An 18574-nucleotide genomic window follows, 5' to 3' on the forward strand; every position below is an offset into this window, starting at 1 on the left:
ATTACTCTAACAATAATCTTGTTTTACCCTGTAAATATTGGTGGAAGGGATTATTTGCCTTCTTGAGTAGGTCCTGAGCATTCCTGGTGGTAGGCTGGATTTAGATATCGTAAACCCCCTTCCCCACACCATGGGTACAAGGCAACTCAAACAATTCTTGTTGGAGTGAGAGGGCAGCTGCTGTCGGCCAAGTCTCTGTCAGTCACCTGGGTCCTGATCTGAGCTGGGCATGGGAAGCACAAAGCAGCCATGGGGGCAGGAGACCTCCCTCAGAAGGGGCTAGGATTCAGGCCCCTGCAATGTTGGGGGGGGTGACGGTCTGTGCCCCACCTCTGTTGATCCCCAAATTCTCTCCTGATGGCCCCTCTGTGACTGTGCCTGTCTTAGGTTGTTCCTTCCTTGAGGAATCTTACCCGTCTCTGGCTAACCAGCCATCCTCCGGGGCCAAGCAGGGTGACGTGAGGTTCAGTTTTGTCTCCTTGGTAGCCTACGCCCCCGTGGCCTCCATGCCCAGCACCTGCCTTGGGATCCCCTCGCCTGCTGGCGGGGCCCCAGCACTGATCACATATCTTTTGGAACCCGGGTTGCTTCTCCAGGGAGTGCTCAGTTCGCCCTACTGGGTGAGAGACAGATCCATGGCACCAGTCATCACGAGACTTCAACCTCGACATGAACAGAGAGCTCATGCAACAGCTGTGAGCAATTGAATTGTGAGAAGAGGGTCTCTCTTGGCCTAAAGGGTAAGAGGGACCCATATAGAATGCTCAGGTGCCCTCCCAGGAGGCCCTCTACCCAATGAAAAGGGTTAAATCCTTACATGTCCTTTTTAAATTGCTGCCAGACATTCAAAGAATTAGTTTGTATGTTTGCTTGGGATAATTGTATATTATGCTGTAGTAATTCTAAAGTATCAAGAGATGTGTTAAGTTTGTCTCCAAGCACCAAACAGATGACCTTTTTTTATTTTATTTATTTTTTATCCCCAAGGGTGCGAGGAACTATTATAAGTACTGGGGGTGATCCAAATCTGGGAATAATTTTTAATGACAGTGTAGGATAATATCATGTAAGGATATTCTTTGTTCTAGTCCATGGGAATTCCCTTTCAAACTGGCTGTCCATTTCTTTTTATATAGACAAGGTCTTAGTTACATTTTCTGCACCTCTACCGGGGGCACGTAGTGATAGTAGTGACACCCTTTCTTTGGTGTCCACACAAGCCAGAAACCTCTCTTTAATTGTACACACAAAGGGGCTTTGTTTTGATTTCGTGTCATACAAAAGGGAAGCTGGGTGGAGACCCCTGTGTATTTATACTTTCTTGCCCCACCCATGGACCTCCTAGATGTCCAGGGTGTTTGGTATTATTGGTAACTACATTAGTCAGAGGATCAGCCCACGTAATGGGTCTTACCCATGAAGGGTCAGGAGCATAAGATCAAAATACTTACCCTCTTGTCCCAGGTAAAATTACCGTACATCTGATGATTGCTAGCGTGGCTAGAAAGGCGTTCTCAGGCATTCTTGGGTTTCTGGTTACCTCACAATTTCTTCCCTGAGGTTTGACGTTCTGATTGATGTTTCTCTGTTTCTGGATCTATTTTTCCCCCCATCAGTTTATGTTGTTCATTATATTCCACAAATGAGTGAGATCATGTGATATTTATCTTTCTTTGCCTGGCTTATTTCACTAAGCATAATGTTCTCCATCTCCATCCATATTATTGCAAATGGTAAGAGCTTCTTCTTTTTTACCGCAGCGTAGTATTCCATTGTGTAGATGTACCACAGTTTTTTAATCCACTCATCTGCTGATGGGCACTTAGGCTGTTTCCAAATCTTAGCTATGGTGAATTGTGCTGCTATGAACATAGGGGTGCATATATCCTTTCTGATTGATGTTTCCAGTTTCTTGGGATATATTCCTAGAAGTGGGATCACTGGGTCAAATGGGAGTTCTATTTTTAGTTTTTTAAGGAAACTCCATACTGTTCTCCACAGTGGCAGCACCAGTCTGCATTCCCACCAGCAGTGCACGAGGGTTCCTTTTTCTCCACATCCTCTCCAGCACTTGTCATTTGTTGACTTGTTGATAATGGCCATTCTGACAGGTGTGAGATGGTACCGCATTGTTGTTTTGATTTGCATCTCTCTAATGATTAGTGATTTAGAGCAGGTTTTCATATGTCTCTTGGCCTTCCTTCTGTCTTCTTTCGAAAAGTGTCTATTTAGATCAGTTGCCCATTTTTTGATTGGGTTGTTTATCTTCTTTTTGTTAAGCTGCATGAGTTCCCTGTAAATGTTGGAGATTAAACCCTTATCGTTGATATCATTGGCAAATATGTTCTCCCATGTAGTGGGCTTTCTTGTTGTTTTATTGATGGTTTCCTTTGCTGTGCAAAAGCTTTTTATTTTGATGTAGTCCCATTTGTTTATTTTATCTTTAGTTTCCATTGCCCTAGGAGCAGTATCAGCGAAGAAGTTCTTTTGGCATATGTCAGAGATTTTTTTGCCTGTAGATTCCTCTAGTATTTTTATGGTTTCCTGTCTTATTTTTAAGTCCTTGATCCATTTTGAGTTTATTTTTGTGTATGGTGTAAGATGGTGGTCTAGTTTCATTTTTTTTGCATGTATCTGTCCAATTTTCCCAACACCATTTGTGGAAGAGACTGCCTTGACTCCATTGTATGTTCATGCCTCCTTTGTCAAATATTAATTGAGCATAGTGATTTGGATCGATTTCTGGGTTCTCTATTCTATTCCATTGATCTATATGTCTGTTCTTGTGCCAATACCAGGCAGTTTTGAGAACAGTGGCTTTGTAATACAGCTTGAAATCTGGTATGGAGATCCCACCTACTTTGTTCTTCTTTCTCAGGATTGCTGTGGCTATTCCGGGTCTTTTATTATTCCAGATGAATTTTTGGAGAGTTCATTCTAGGTCTGTGAAGTATGCCATTGGTATTTTAATGGGAAGTGCATTGAAATTATAGATTGCTCTGGGTAATATGGACATTTTGATGATGTTGATTCTACCAATCCATGAACATGGTATGTTTTCCATCTGTTTATGTCTTCCTCTATCTCTTTTTTCAGTGTTGTGTAGTTTTCTGCATATAGGTCTTTTACCTCCTTAGTTAAGTTTATTCCTAGGTATCTTAATTTTTTTGGTGCGATGGTAAATGGGATTGCTTTTTTAGCCTCTCTTTCTGTAAGTTCATTATTGGTGTATAGAAATGCCATAGATTTCTTAGCATTTATTTTGTATCCTGCTACTCTGCCGAATTCATTTATTAAGTCTAGTAGTTTTTTGATGGAGTTTTTAGGGTTTTCTATGTACAGTATCATGTCATCTGCAAATAAGGACAGTTTTACTTCTTCTTTTCCAATTTGGATGCCTTTTATTTCTTCTTCTTGTCTGATTGCAATGGCTAGTATTTCCAACACTATGTTGAACAGGAGTGGTGAGAGTGGGCATCCCTGTCTTGTTCCTGTTCTTAGGGGAAATAGTTTTAGTTTTTGCCCATTGAGTATGATGTTGGCTGTGGGTTTGTCATATATGGCTTTTATTATGTTGAGGTATGATCCTTCTATTCCCAGCTTGCTGAGAGTTTTTATCAAGAAAGGGTGTTGGATTTTGTCAAATGCTTTTTCTGCATCAATTGATATGACTATATGGTTTTTATCTCTCAATTTGTTTATGTGATGTATCACGTTTATTGATTTGCGAATATTGTACCATCCTTGCATCCCAGGGATAAATCCTACTTGGTCATGGTATATGATCTTTCTGATGTATTGCTGGATTCGATTTGCTAGAATTTTGTTGAGGATTTTGGCATCTAGGTTCATGAGGGATATTGGCCTGTAATTCTCCTTCATTGTGTTATCTTTACCTGGTTTTGGTATTAGGGTGATGCTGGCTTCATAGAAGGAGTTTGGAAGTGTTCCTTCTTCTTGAATTTTCTGGAATAGTCTGAGGAGGATAGGTTTTAGCTCTTCCTTGAATGTTTTATAAAACTCCCCTGTGAAGCCATCTGGCCCTGGGCTTTTGTTTGCTGGAAGCTTTTTGATAACTGCTTCAATTTCTTCCATAGTTATCAGCCTATTGAGATTTTTAGTCTCTTCCTGAGTAAGTTTTGGAAGGTTGTGTTTTTCTAGGAATGAGTCCATTTCCTCCAGGTTGTTTAGTTTGTTGGAGTAGAGTTGTTCATAGTATTTTTTGACAATCCTTTGTATTTCTGTGGGGTCTGTTGTTATTTCACCTCTTTCATTTCTGATTTTGTTTATTTGGGTCCTCTCTCTTTGTTTCTTGGTGAGCCTGGCTAGAGGTTCATCAATCTTGTTTATCCTTTCAAAGAACCAGCTCTTGGTTTTGTTGATCTTGTGTATTGTTTTTTTGGTCTCTATGTCATTCATTTCTGCTCTGATCTTTATTATTTCCTTTCTTCTGCTCACTGTGGGCTTTTCTTGTTGCTCCCTTTCTAATTCTTTGAGTTGTTGAGATAGATGATCTATTACCATTTTTTCTTGTTTTTTGAGGTAGGCCTGTAGAGCTATACATTTGCCTCTCAGGACTGCTTTCATTGTGTCCCATAGGATTTGCAATGTTATGTTTTTATTGTCATTAGTCTCCAGGATGTTTTTAATTTCTTCTTTGATCTCATTGATAACCCAATCATTGTTTAGTAGTATGCTATTCAGTTTCCAAGTGTTTGAGTTTTTTGGAATGTTTTTATTGTAGTTTATTTCTAATATTATGCCATTGTGGTCTGAGAAAGTGCTTGATATGATTTCAATCTTTTTGAATATGGGGAGACTTTGTTTGTTACCCAATATGTGGTCTATTTTTGAGAATGTCCCATGTGCACTTGAGAAGAACGTATATTCCTTGGCTTTGGGGTGAAATACTCTGAAGATGTCAATTAGGTCCATCTGATCTAGTGTGTCATTTAGAATTGCTGTTTCTTTGCTGATTTTTTGTCCAGAGGATTTATCCATTGATGTCAGTGGTGTATTAAAGTCCCCTACTATGATTGTATTGATGTCGATCTCTCCCTTGATATCTTCCAGCAGATTTTTTATGTATTTGGGCGCTCCTGCGTTGGGTGCATATACGTTTACCAGAGTTATATCTTCTTGCTGGATTGCTCCCTTTAGTATTATGTAGTGGCCTTCCTTATCTCTTATTAATGCCTTTACTTTGAGGTCTATTTTATCTGATATAAGTATCGCAACCCCAGCTTTTTTCTCATTTCCATTTGCCTGAAAAATGTTTTTCCATCCCTTCACTCTCAGTCTGTGTGAGTCTTTTGCTCTAAGGTGGGTTTCTTGTAGACAGCAAATATATGGGTCAGGTTTTCTTATCCATTCAGCTACCCTATGTCTTTTGATTGGTGCATTTAATCCATTTACGTTTACTGTTATTATTGATAAGTACCTGTTTGTTGACATATTTTTTCCTTAGTGTTTGTGTTTCTTCTTGCCTTTCTCTTTCTTCTTTTTACAGCAGCCCCTTTAGCATTTCTTGCATTGCTGGTTTGATAGCGATGAACTCTCTTAGCCCTTTTTTGTCTGTGAAGCTTCTGATTCCACCTTCAATTTTGAATGATAGCCTTGCTGGGTATAGTATTCTTGGATTCAGTCCCTTGTTTTGCATCACTTTGTATATTTCATTCCATTCCCTTCTGGCCTGGTGTGTTTCTGTTGAGAAATCAGTTGATATTCTGATTGGAGATCCCTTGTAGGTAACTTTCTGTTTCTCTCTGGCAGCCTTTAAGATTCTTGCTTTGTAGTTGGTATTCGTCAATTTAATTATGATGTGTCTTGGTGTCGGTCTTTTGGGGTTAAACTTGTTTGGGACTCTGTGTACTTCTTGGACTTGGATAGTTTTTTTCTTGCCAATATCAGGGAAGTTTTCTGTCATTATTTCTTCTAACAGGTTTTCTATTCCTTGCTTCTCTTCCTCTCCTTCTTTTATCCCTATTATTCGAAGGTTGTTTCTTTTTGTGTTGTCCCGAAGCTCCCTTAGGCTCTCCTCTTGCTTTTTAAGTCTTCTTTCCAGTTGCTGCTGTGTTTGTGTGTTTTTTCCTACCTTGTCTTCTAATTCACTGATGCGGTCCTCAGCCTCTTCCACTCTACTCTTTAAGCCTTCCATTGTGTTCTTTATTGCAGCTATGTCGTTCTTCATCTCCTCTTGGTTTCTTTTCATGTTGGTGACATTTTCATTCAGCTCCTTATAGCTCTCATTGAGTTGTTTGTATTTGTCATCCATCCGTTTAAACATCCTTATAACGAATACTCTGAATTCTTTCTCTGTTAAGCTGCTAGCCTCAAGTTCATTTAACTCCCTTTCTGGTGATTCTTCCTGTTCCTTCCTTTGAGAATTTCCTTTGTCTCCCCATGTTTTCCTGTAATGTTTTAATTGTAGTTCCAATTGCTTTGCTACCCAGGATCTTTTGGTGATGGTGCTACTGGTATAATCTCTCAGTTCTCCTGGGCTTGGTAATCTAGTGTATCTCCCTACTTGAGCTACTTGGGTTCTCTTGATGTAGGCCTGGAAGCTTGAGAGGCACAACTGTGGTGTCTAAAAGTCAGCAGCTATGGAGTGGGGTGTCCCAGTTTTTGCTGTCTTGCACCCTTAGTTGAAATCGCGCGTGTCCAGTGGGAACTCACAGTGGCACCCAGGAACCGTCTGTTGGGAGAGCTCCCAGTGGCTCCCACTAGCACCCTGTGTGTAGATGGGCTCAGGGTGCCTGCCTGTTGTAAATTCCCTTCTGTGAAGGCGTGTTTGCAGGTGCACAGCTCTGACGCACTTTGAGGGACTCTGGCACTGAAGTTAAACAGCTAGGATGTATGTGGGAAGTTATTCAGGAGAAAGGAGTTCAGAGTTTTTGCTGTGGGGGTAGCGCGTCCTTGGCTGTACAGAATCACTCCCAGCAGGGGCTCAAAGAAGCTCCCCAGAGAACCCTGTGGATATATGGGCTCAGGGCGCCTTCCCTTGCTGTGGCTGTGAGTTTGCCAGCTCTGGAGTGTGTGCGAACTGGTAGCGCACCCGCCGGCGCACACCTCTGACGCAATTTGAGAGACTCTGGCACTGAAGTTAAACAGCTAGGGTGTATGTGGGGAGTTATTCAGGAGAACGAATTTCAGATTTTCTGCTGTGGGGCAGCGCGCCCTTGCCCATACAGAATCACACCCAGCAGGGGCTCAGAGCAGCTTTCCAGAGAACCCTGTGGATATATGGGCTCAGGGTGCCTTCCCTTGCTGTGGCCGTGAGTTTGCCAGCCCTTGAGTGTGCGCGAACTGGTGGCGCGCCCGCCGGCGCAAAGCTCTGAAGCCCCCTGGCACTGAAGTTGCACCGCAGGGGTGTCCCTGGGCAGTTATTTAGGAAGAGGCAGTTCAGAGATTCTACTGTAGGGCAGTGCACCCTTGACTGTGCAGAATCACCCCCTCAGGGCCTCTCAGTGGTTCCCAAGCACTGCCTGGGTAGTGGAGTGCCTGGGTGTCTATGGGCTGGGGACGCGGCGAGTCCTGAGTTACAGCACTGAGGAGGGGGAGGTTGTACTTACTGCTTTCAGCGGCGCCCTTTTGGAGGTGGAGGTCTCAGGGTTCGTGCTTCTGCAGCTGGGGTGGCAGGTCTTCTACCAGAGTGGCTGTAGTGACCAGGTTTGCTTCCGAGACCAGACTAGGTGGTGGTAAGGTTAGGATTCTAGTCTCTAGCAGTTCCGTTCTTTCCCCAGCCTTTTTCACCATGTGGAAAAAGAATAGGAAATGTCATTGCTTCTAATGTAGGAAACAGGATACTGATTTGTTTCATTTTAGTGGCATTCGGATTATTGGGATCTGACTTACCATGAATGAGCAAGTCCCTTTCAAAAGGATGTTTTCCATCTTTGTTTCTGAATATGACAGCAACCTCGGTTACAAGGGGAGAATTATATCTGCCTGGATCACTGTTACGATCATATTTAATCACCATTGTTACTTCTGTGGGAGCAATACCTTTTGCTGCTGCTTCAGATTGGGCTTCCTTTGCTACCTCACGTAGCATCTTGTACAATTTTGTTAATTCATTTATTTCATGCATGAGGTTGTTGATGTTGATCATGATTCTTTCTGAGCAGTCCTGGTTTTCGGGCATTGCTAATCTTTTACTTGTCGCTTTGGCTGTATCCAAAATATAGAGTTGAGCAAAATTCCAAGAAACACCATCTGAAGGATGTAAAGTTCCCGTACAGTGATAAACTTGTCCGTGTATTCTAAAACAGTATGGCCCATATCCTGATGGCGATGCAATATTTGCACCCATGAAAGGAAAAGCAAAAGATTATTTATGGAACGAATATTTTCCATGAAATTTTTACTGTCAGAATCTTCATTTGTCATTAATCTTTTAAAATATGCTGGGTATTCTGGAAAATGGATATCGTTTGAACAGACTTTGCCTTTGCTACAACATCAAGTAAATTTCCCATTGGATGGTTATTCATCAGAGAAATTTAGTGATAGGCAAAATTGGCATCTAACAGTCATTCCACCACAACTATGTTCGAAAATTGCATCATCATGTACTCCATTTTTGCTGAGAAGGCAGTTCCTATCAGTATTGGTAGTACTTGTTGATGACTGTTCTATAGACATATTCTGTCATCGCCACCACCTTCTTTCAACTTCAAAGGCATGTTGGTCTTTAGACATTTTCTGTCGATGATGCCAGGTTTTTCAGCTTCAGAGAGATGCTTTTCCAATAGATGCTCTTCAGATACATTCTGTTGCAGGTGCCACCTTCTTTCAAGATCAGATGCATGTTGCTCTTTAGATATTTTCTGTCGATAATGTCGGCATCTTTTGGCTGCAGAGCTACATTGTATCAACAGTTGTTCTTTAGACATAGTCTCACCTCCCTGCTGTCATGGTTTGAGATGCAGGTGATTGAGAGTCCTGGCTGTCAGGCCACTGAGTGCTGTCTGACCCAACAGCTGATTCTGGCTGATTCTGTAGGGGTGGGACTTCCTCCTTCCTGCTGTCAGTCTTCATGGCAGCAATGAGGAAGCTGGGGTGACCAAGGAAGCCAAGCCTCCTGCCCGCTCCAGCCGGCTCCATGGCTCTGGCTGGTGCCACCATCTTTGTTTCATCAATTTGCATATTCCCTCTTTATTGGCTGTGGAAGTTGCCATCTTTATCTTGAAGTGACAGCTAATTTACATATTACTCTTTTATTAGATAAAACTTTGAATTGATAATATCTTAATGATTTGGGTTTTCTTATGCTTGAATGGTCTTTTCATATCTTTTGCACATTTTCATTAGTATTCACTGTTTGAAGTGTCAGTGGTTCATCATCAATATTGTAGAAGGCACATATGTATGCTGTTTCTCCAGTAAACTAAGTTTTCTTGGCATGAGACCAGTTTTGTAGGGAGGGATTCTAGTGATCTTGTCATTTAGGTAAACAGTAAGTGGGCTACTTCTGGTTTTGTTTGTTTCTTTGTTTTTACAGATGGACAGTCTCCTATTTGTGGTGTTTATCCCTGTAAGAGGCTCTTTGGTTTATATGGAACTTTTGGGGGGTTTTCTTACCCAATTGATTTGCATTGTTTTGTAAAGAGGACTGTAAACAGAATGGGTATATTTGAACACTGATTTGTTGTTCCACTTATGTATGTATTTGTAGTTTGATTGTTGTATGTGCCACCACTAGGGATCAAACCAGCAACCTTATTGTATCTGGAAAACACTGGAACCATCTGAGTAACCCTGACAGGGCCCTTTTACTAGTTTTTTAATATGGAATGCTAAGTTGTTTATTTGGGATTTCACTTGTTTCTTGAGATAGGCCTTTACTGACATAACTTACCTCTTATTACTGCCTTTTCTCTCTTTCTCTATTTCTTTTTCTTTTTTGCTCAATCCCTCGACTCCCAACCAACCTTCCTGACCACCCCAACTACCCCATCACACCAGAAGTGAATGCCTGCTCTCTATTGATGAATGTGATTCTATTTTGCTTCGTAGCTCGGTTTGTTCATTTACTTTCACATATGAGTGAAATTATATGGTACTAGAGGCCTGGTGCACAAAATTTGTGCATGGAGGTGTGTGTCCCTCAGCCCAGCCGGTACCCTCTCCAATCGTGGACCCCTTGAGGGATGTCCACAGTGGGATCGGGCCTAAATGGGCAGTCAGACATCCGTCTCACAATCCAGGTCTGCTGGCTCCCAACTGCTTGCCTGCCTGCCTGCCTGATTGCCCCTAACTGCTTATGCCTGCCAGCCTAACCAATGCTTCACTGCTCCCCTGCCGGCCCTATTACCCTAACTGTCCTACCCTGCTGGTCTTGTTGCCCCTAACTGTCCTCTCCTGCAGGCCTGGTCCCGCCCAACTGCCTTCCCCTGCTGGCCTGATTGCCCACAACTGTCCTCTCCTGCTGGCCATCTTGTGGCGGCCATCTTGTGTTTTCATGGGGGCGGTCATCTTTGATCACATGGAGTGGCCATCTTGTGTATTGGAGTGATGGTCAATTTGCATATTACCTCTTTATTATATAGGCTTTATCTTTCATTCACTGTCTTATTTTATTTAGTATTATGTTCTCCAGGTCCATAGGTGAAATGTTCTTCCATTTGGAGCTAAGCAAATGATGACAACAATTTTCTCTGAAACATTTCTTATAATACCAAAATATTATAATTTAGCAACTTCTATTTTGTCACAACCCTAACTCGTTATACATTTGCAAAATTGTTTCCTGAGAAGACTTGATATGGAAATGTACTTATAATGTATTCAATAAAAAAATATAAATGTAGAAATTCATTGTGTATGTATATGTTTAAAAAACCAAAGGGGATTGAAAATTAATTGCAAAGAATAATTAACAGTTCAATTTCTTGAACATGGAATTATGCGTAATGTATTACCATTGTCCACTATACTGAAAATATCATAATTTCAAACGAAGCAGTACTATAAATAAATACAGAAGTAAAAATTATACTGCAATTCTAGTTAACTTAGAGACAAACATTAGTTTATTTTGTCAAATAAAATTACCTATTTGATGGCAAATTCTAATTATTTAATTTTATTATATTTGCTTTCAGGAATGTGATTTTAAAAAATGCTGTTTTACTGAAAATTGTACACTCATTAAATTTGCAGAATGTGGCAATGGACCATGCTGTGACAAAAAAACTTGTCTGGTAAGCTTTCTAAATATATCCGTTTTACCTCATGAAATTTTTGTGTTCTTGTGTATTCTTTCTACTTCAGTTTTTAAAAAACTTGTTTGTACACATCTTTCACATATACTACTTTTTGTACCCTATTCACAGACTTGGTTTTAGAATTTAGATGATGTCTTTAGGTCTTTTTCTCCATACTATTTAGCTCCACTACTCAGTGTATTGTTTCAATTTCTACTCAAGATCCATCTAGCTACTGCACTAAATGCCAATTCCAGATTATTTGGGTGGGATGAATTCCTCGTGGTGCTACCTGAGTGAAGCTCTTCATCATGAAACAACTTACGACAAAATTATAAATGAGCAGCTAACACACAGTTGACATGCAATGCTGCAATAAAAGACAGTACTTTTAAAAATCTGATTTTGAAAATACTAGAAAAAGAAATCCATGTAGAATATGTAGCATATAAAATAGTGAAGTTTGCCTTGGTCAAGGACTCCTAGTCTAGAAGTGGAGGATTGAATTGACTTCCCTTGGGAAGTTTTCCATTCACGTTTTTCTCTGTAGCCACATCTGAGAGGGGATTGGTTAGGATTTGTCTTCTGTGGTTTGCATCATTATAGCACCTCATTTAGTGTCCCTTTCAGGAGTCTATGACAAATATAAAAGTGATTAAAGAGAGATATTTTCTGTTTCAATGAAATCTCTCACAACATTATTCTGCTTTGTTCTATATGTGTTCATTTTTACTCTGTGGGCTAGTAATTAGAACCAATGGTCAGTTATATTTAAGGCACATGAGTATAGAAGCAGGGCTTCTACTTCTTAGCAGTAAATCTTGTTGCTTTTCTCTTCATTAGAGCTCTCATCTTGACCTTTGTCTCCAAATCAGTGCAATACAGCTTTTCCAAACAGTCCATTGCCATTGACCTACATCCCAAGTTCTTTAAAATGGAGATAATCACTACATTTGATTGCGTGAAAATTCACGGTACAAGTTGCTAGGGAGAGCTTTAGGGCAAGAGCTAAAAGTACTTTGTTCGTTTACATTAATTTTATGTGTGTTAGAAAATAGAACTTTGCTTTTGCTCTCATTTAAGACTGCTCTCCTTCTTTATTGGCCATAAGTGTAAAAGTCTTCCTATTTTCTTCTCTTCTACTTTCAAGTAGGCTAATTTACACCAATGCATTTTCAAAATTTACCAATTTTATCTAATATTTTATAAATGACACTAGAGGCCCAGTGCATGATTGAATCATGCACTTGTAGGGTCCCCTACACGCTTTCGCTTTCGATCGCAGGGGAGCTGAGTGCCTGTCTGCTGGTGCACCAGGCCTTTCAGAAGCCTCCGGCTCAGGCAGAGGCTTCTGATAGGCCTGGTGCCGGAGCAGACAGGCACCCAGCTCCCCCGCTTTTGATGGTCCGCGGCGGAAGTTGAGCTCGCTGCCCCAGAGGCCTCGTCTGTGCTACAGCACAGCCATGGTGCAGACGCTGAGTTCACGCCGCTGTTGGCCCAATCAGCTACCCTGGCCACCACAAGTCCCGCCCCCTGCGCCTCCCCTTAGTCCAATCATGGGCATAGCGGAGTGATGGTAATTTACATATTACCATTTTATTAGGTAGGATTTCTATTTAGATTGAAATAAATCCAAGTGCAAAGATATGGAAGACAATAATTTAACCAGCTATTTTACTGAAACATAGCAATGAATAACTTGTTTCTAACCAGTACACAGACATTTCTATATGAAATTTTAAAAAATTAATTGGCACTCTTAAATATACATTATGTACTGCTCAGTTGTATCTTTTTTAAAAATTTGCACAAAATGATATTTATTATGAATTTCTTATATATACTTAATTTATCTGTGAAAATTTTAAAGATATTAGCATTCTATCTATATGTGGACTTTAGATTGAAGCTTACTAAAAATTTGAAATAAGGCTTGTTTCTAATACTATTTTTTTCACTCCTTAGATATAGTATAATTTAAATGTCATAGTGGAACAACAAAGGTGAAAACTTCTAGAAATACAGCTTTTGTTATTTATATAACAAGGGACTAAAATATCATTTGACATTACATGACTTTACTTTTGAGAAGAATAAGCTGAAGAGTTCTTTTATTTTCTAAATAGTGGTTAAAAAAGAAAACTATCAACATATTCTGGAATTTGTTTTATAATGAAAATAAATCAAACCATAACCAACACTTAGCACTTTAGTATTTTATTCTATTTCTAGGGGCCCAGTGCAGGAATATGTGCACCTTGAAAGGAACTGTGGGCCCGAGGCTACAGTGGGCACAGGGGCGGGTCTCAGCCCATCCTCTGTGCTCCAGCCCAGTCCCCTGTCTGCTGGCAACCCCACTCCCACGGGCTGATGGTGCTGGCCAGGCTCGCTCCTGCTGATGGTGTGGAATGATTGGGGCTGGCGCCAGCATTGGGTGAAAGCAGTGGCTATGGCGCTGGCAGCGGGTATGAGCAGGCCTGGCACCAGCATTGGGAGTGAGTAAAGGCTCCTGCACCCGCAGCAGGTGTGAGCGGGTCCAGTGGTGACAGCAGGTGTGAGTGCTGGGTGGGGCTGTGGCGCCTGGAAGTAAAGAGTTTTCAGTAATCACCAGAGGTTCGCTTCAATGACAGCAACTGGCACCTCACCTGGTATGGTGTCCCCACCCACCTGCTCCACAATCCCCCTGTGGCCGACACCCACCATGTTTCGTGAATGACCCCTGGTGGTCAGTGCATATCAGAGTGACTGGTTCAGTTGTCTGTTTGTTCTCCTGTTCAGTCTATTTGCATATTAGGGGTTTATATATAGAGATCAGCCAGAGTTTAATTCCATTCATCACCAGTTTCAGATGTAGAGCAAAGTGGTCAGACAACCATGCACTTCACAGAGTGGACTCCTTGTGGCCCACCTGCCCCCATACCCAGTTTTCTCCACATTTTTTACTGTATTTCTCGTGCTGCAAACTGCATCTCTGTGGCTATTCTGCAGCTACCAATTTGTACTGTTTAATCCCTTCACCTTTTCTACCCAGTGCCCAGCCCCTCTCCCCTCTGACAGCTCTCAGACTGTACTTATGAGTTTGTTTCTATTTTGTTTGTTTCTTTAATTTGTTCATTAGATTTCACATGCGAATATGTGAAATCATATGATATTTGTCTGACTGGCTTATTTCAATTACCATATATTCTCTGACTGGCTTATTTCAATTACCATAATACTGTCTAGGTCCAACCTTGGTGTCACAAAATGTTGTATCTTGATAATGGCCAAGCAAAGGAAAACAAACAAATTCTTATAAAGCTTAGGTAAAGATGAGTCTTACTTAGTGCTCAGGTGACTATTTCAAACAGGAACAATAGAATTCTTATTCTATACATCTATTGCATATCCTTGCAATTTTGTTGACAGTTTTCTGCATGTGTAACAGAGATAGCTCATTGTGCTTCCTGGCTGTCTAGTCCACAGTACAATATTTCAGTAGAGTAGAGAGATCCTTTCTTTCCCAACATCTGTCTCTATGCTTAATAGAAGAAAACGTGACTGATCCTGCTAGATTAAATTTCTACCACTGTTTCGTTCCCTGTGTCTAGGGAGAAGTGTTCTGACTATCATCCCTAGTCAGAGCAGATTCAAAATTCATAATCCCTCATGGTAGAGGTGGAGTATGTCCTGAAAGAAAAATGTCTTGAAATGAAAATGATATCCATTCAGCCATATTTTAGAAACATGATTAAGACTAGTATCAGGATTAGGACAGAATTTCAGGAGTCTAATTAGTCCACAAGAACCCAAAGTTGAAAAACAAATATGCGAACCTTGATATTAGATATTTTCTATTGATCTTGAAGTATTTTGGATAACCACAGCATTACAACTATGAACGCTTTCACTAACTAGATCCTTTTTAAAAATTGAGGTGAAAATTGATGGACTTCTGGGTTCTTTCTGATCTAGTTTTCTGGAACTTTTAAGTAAATTTATAATTTTATTTAAGTAGCTAAAGATGTAATAGAATCTAAATCAGCATTATAAACACAATGGTCTCACTTAAACTTTTTACATTTTTGGTTGATACTTTACAAAAATATTTGTCTCAATAATATATATATTAAAAAAGAAAGAAATCAACAGTGTCCTTTGTTTCAAACAGTTAGGCTCAACCATGAAACCTGAGCAACAACTGGAATCCACTTTTAATTTACCATTGTTCTCTCATTTTAAGTTACTAGGAACAATGAGAGAGCTCAACATTACTTTAAAGTCAATGAAACATTTTCAGATGAAAAAAAAAAAAGACGCTGACTTATGTGTTTAACATTTCTGCTTCTTTCAGAACATCACATATATACTTGCTTCTGAATTTGGTGTTGGGTGTGAGAACATGATCTGGTGCCATTATGTTCATGTTAAATTAAACTTCATAATTGGTTAGCATAGAATAATTATTTCAAAAGTAGGGTATCCTGCTCAGTGGATAATAAGCACAGTGGCGGTGCTTAATGTCAATAGCATCAGTCAGGAATCTGAGTTACACGGCTCCTGCTCCAGTACTGAGTAGTATGTGATCTTTCAAATTTCATTTAACCTCTCATGATTCTTAACTATAATGACAGTTTATGTAAATTATAATAGCAGATAATAATACCTTGCTTGGAGTAGTGTGGTAAGACTTGATTCATTGCCATGTGGGAAGTACTTCAAGTCAGTCATTTGACTAAAATGTATTACCCCTGCCCCCTTCCCCCCATTTTTTTTTCCTCACAGTTACTCCCAAGAGGACGTATATGTCGGAAAAGCATTGATCCATGTGATTTTCCAGAATATTGCACTGGAGTATCTGAGTTTTGTGTGCCAGACATGAAATCTATTGATTTAGAACCATGTAACAATAAAACCGCCTTTTGCTACAAGGGGATATGTCGAGATCCAGCTAGACAGTGTGCGGAGTTATTTGGAAAATGTAATAGCTATGTGTGTTTTTCAGGGGTTCATTTTGGAACTGTGTTTTTCTAAAGTCAGCAACTCACCCTAAAATCCACATAAATATATTGTTTATTTAAATCCAAATTTGAAAATAAATTTGCAAATCCAAATACCTTTGAATTATGTCAAGAGCAAAATGAGCTTAGTAAATATAAGACAAAGAGAAGAGGACATTAGGCAAATTTCATGTGATTGGTATACAGGGAGTAGATTATTAGAATTGTATATCAGAAAGTAAATGAGTGACATTTAAGCTATTTTTGCAAGATGGTGCCACATTTTCTCTTCTCAAGGGGGTAGTTTTTGGGAGTCTTTCTCATTCTGGAAGAGTCAGTGGGAGCCATCAAATACTTGTAGTAGATGGCATTGATTGGATTTTGCTGCTGTCTAGATGTCTCTGTATTAATGTATCACACTTTAGTTTTAATTTTTGTAAGATCAGTAATTGGAACTTTTTATTTTCAGTTGCTAAAGGTGGAACGTATCTATGTGCAGAAGAAGTGAATTTCCTGGGAGATGAGTTTGGAAACTGTCGTACGCCGCCTTGTGCTTTTTTGTGTGTATTTTAAAAACTATCCATTTTCCAAAAGCACGTATGTGTTTGTGTGTATGTGTTTTCTGCAATGAGTCACCTAACTCAAGTGAGAGATGAATTTAGTACATATGGATTAATTTATATGTTGCACTTAATAATATGGTGTATGCTCTGAATAGCTTTGGTGTTATGATCTGAGTAACATTTTGAATTATTCTCATATTTTATATCATTATTTACCTAATAAATTGTGTCTCAAAGTGACTTACGGGGAATTTTCTCTGCTTTATATTGCCAGTAACACCCTGTGTGGAAAGATAGTTTGCAACTGGTCACATACACGTATAACGGAAACGAGAAATTTTGATGTTCAATATACTTACCTTGGCGGCTATATATGTATGTCAGCAGCTACAAGAAATGATTCAAAAGTCACAATTCCAGATAATACCTATGTAGCTGATGGCACTATATGTGAGGAGAATAAGGTAAATATAAATTTTACTTGATCTTATATATGGTGTGTGTGTGTGTGAATATCCGTGTGTGTATGTGTATGAGACAGATAGAGAGAGAGAGATTAAGATTTTTTATTTAAAATTTTACAAACTAGTTCCTGTGTCTTAAGATTCAAAGATCATAATTTCTGTTGTTCAATGGAATACTTGCTTTCTTATCATTTTTTATTATGAACTTTCCTATAGGTATTTAAAATGGGCTTCTCACACATGAGCCTAGAATTTGGTCTGCAATAGTTTTTGTAAACAAAGGGCAAAATGAATCAAATAATGTGCTAAAAATGTAGAATGGAGCAATCAGAGTACAAAGTACAGCAATAATGACAACAAACAAATATTTAGACTTGCAGTAATGATGAGAATGAATATGGTTATAACCAAAGCAAAACATTTATTTGCTTATTAGCTTATTTCTTTCTCCAAAGCATAATGTATTTGTTAAAAATGTGGCCCTTCCATAAAACACAGTAATAAAACAGAATCTAAGCTTTATTTAATTTTTCTTAAAAATTTTAAGGAACATTATAGATAAGTGATTTTTAAACTATTACTACTAAAACTAGTTGAATGGAAAAAAATGCATAATTATATTACATTGTTTTTTGTTACTCCTCATCTCAGGATATTTCTTCATTGATTTTTAGAGACAGTGGAAGCAGAGGGAGAGACACAGAGAGAGAAACATGGAGGTGAGAGAGACACATCCATTGGTTGCCTCCCCACTTCCCAGACCAGGGCCAGGGGTTGAGCCTGCAACTAAGTTAAATGCTCCTGATCAGAATTGAACTCAGGATGCTTCAATTGCAGGGCCAAAGCTCTATCCACTGAGCCAAACAGGCTAGGGCATTATCTTATATTTTAATTAAAATGATTTCTATTGAGAAACAGCATTTTAAGAAATGAAAAATAAGAAAAAGGCAATGAGTAAACATTTTAGAATGACAGAAGACATTTTTACATGAAAATAATATTCACCAAGGAACATACTGGTTCTGACTACATTGTCCACAAAATAATGTCTAGTCTAAGAAAAAAATCTTGTAAGAGTTTCCTTGAGCCAAACTGACAACAATTGCTGGGAAGCAAAACCTAAAAGGATGGAGAAAACGTTCTGGGGAATAGCAGTTTTCTTGCTGATTTGTGCATCAGAATCAAAGGAGAGACCTTAGGGGTGGTTACCTAAAATTCATTGGTAGACTGGAGAAAGCAAAGCTGGGAAATCTCTGAGACTGGATCAAAAGTAATACAAATAGACACACACTTCCTTTACCCTGGTGGGTACAGGAGGGTTGATAATGAACATTGAGAGCACATGGAGATGGTATGCAGGA

At 39.6% G+C, this 18574-nt stretch overlaps 1 protein-coding gene across 1 annotated transcript in view; it reads left to right on the forward strand.

Moving 5' to 3' along the window:
• Nucleotides 1-18574, forward strand: part of LOC307104492 (A disintegrin and metallopeptidase domain 3-like) — a gene marked incomplete at both ends in the record, with an annotated part of 119008 nt that overhangs the window by 73551 nt on the left and 26883 nt on the right. Inside the window, 4 exons of the mRNA XM_079779378.1 lie at nucleotides 11106-11204; nucleotides 15972-16167; nucleotides 16656-16724; nucleotides 16987-17213. Of these exons, the coding sequence (XP_079635504.1) occupies nucleotides 11106-11204; nucleotides 15972-16167; nucleotides 16656-16724; nucleotides 16987-17213 (591 nt within the window). The remainder of the gene's footprint in view (nucleotides 1-11105; nucleotides 11205-15971; nucleotides 16168-16655; nucleotides 16725-16986; nucleotides 17214-18574) is intronic.

The sequence above is a fragment of the Cnephaeus nilssonii genome, assembly GCF_951640355.1.
Source record: "Cnephaeus nilssonii genome assembly, chromosome: 8".
Classification (NCBI taxonomy): domain Eukaryota; kingdom Metazoa; phylum Chordata; class Mammalia; order Chiroptera; family Vespertilionidae; genus Cnephaeus; species Cnephaeus nilssonii.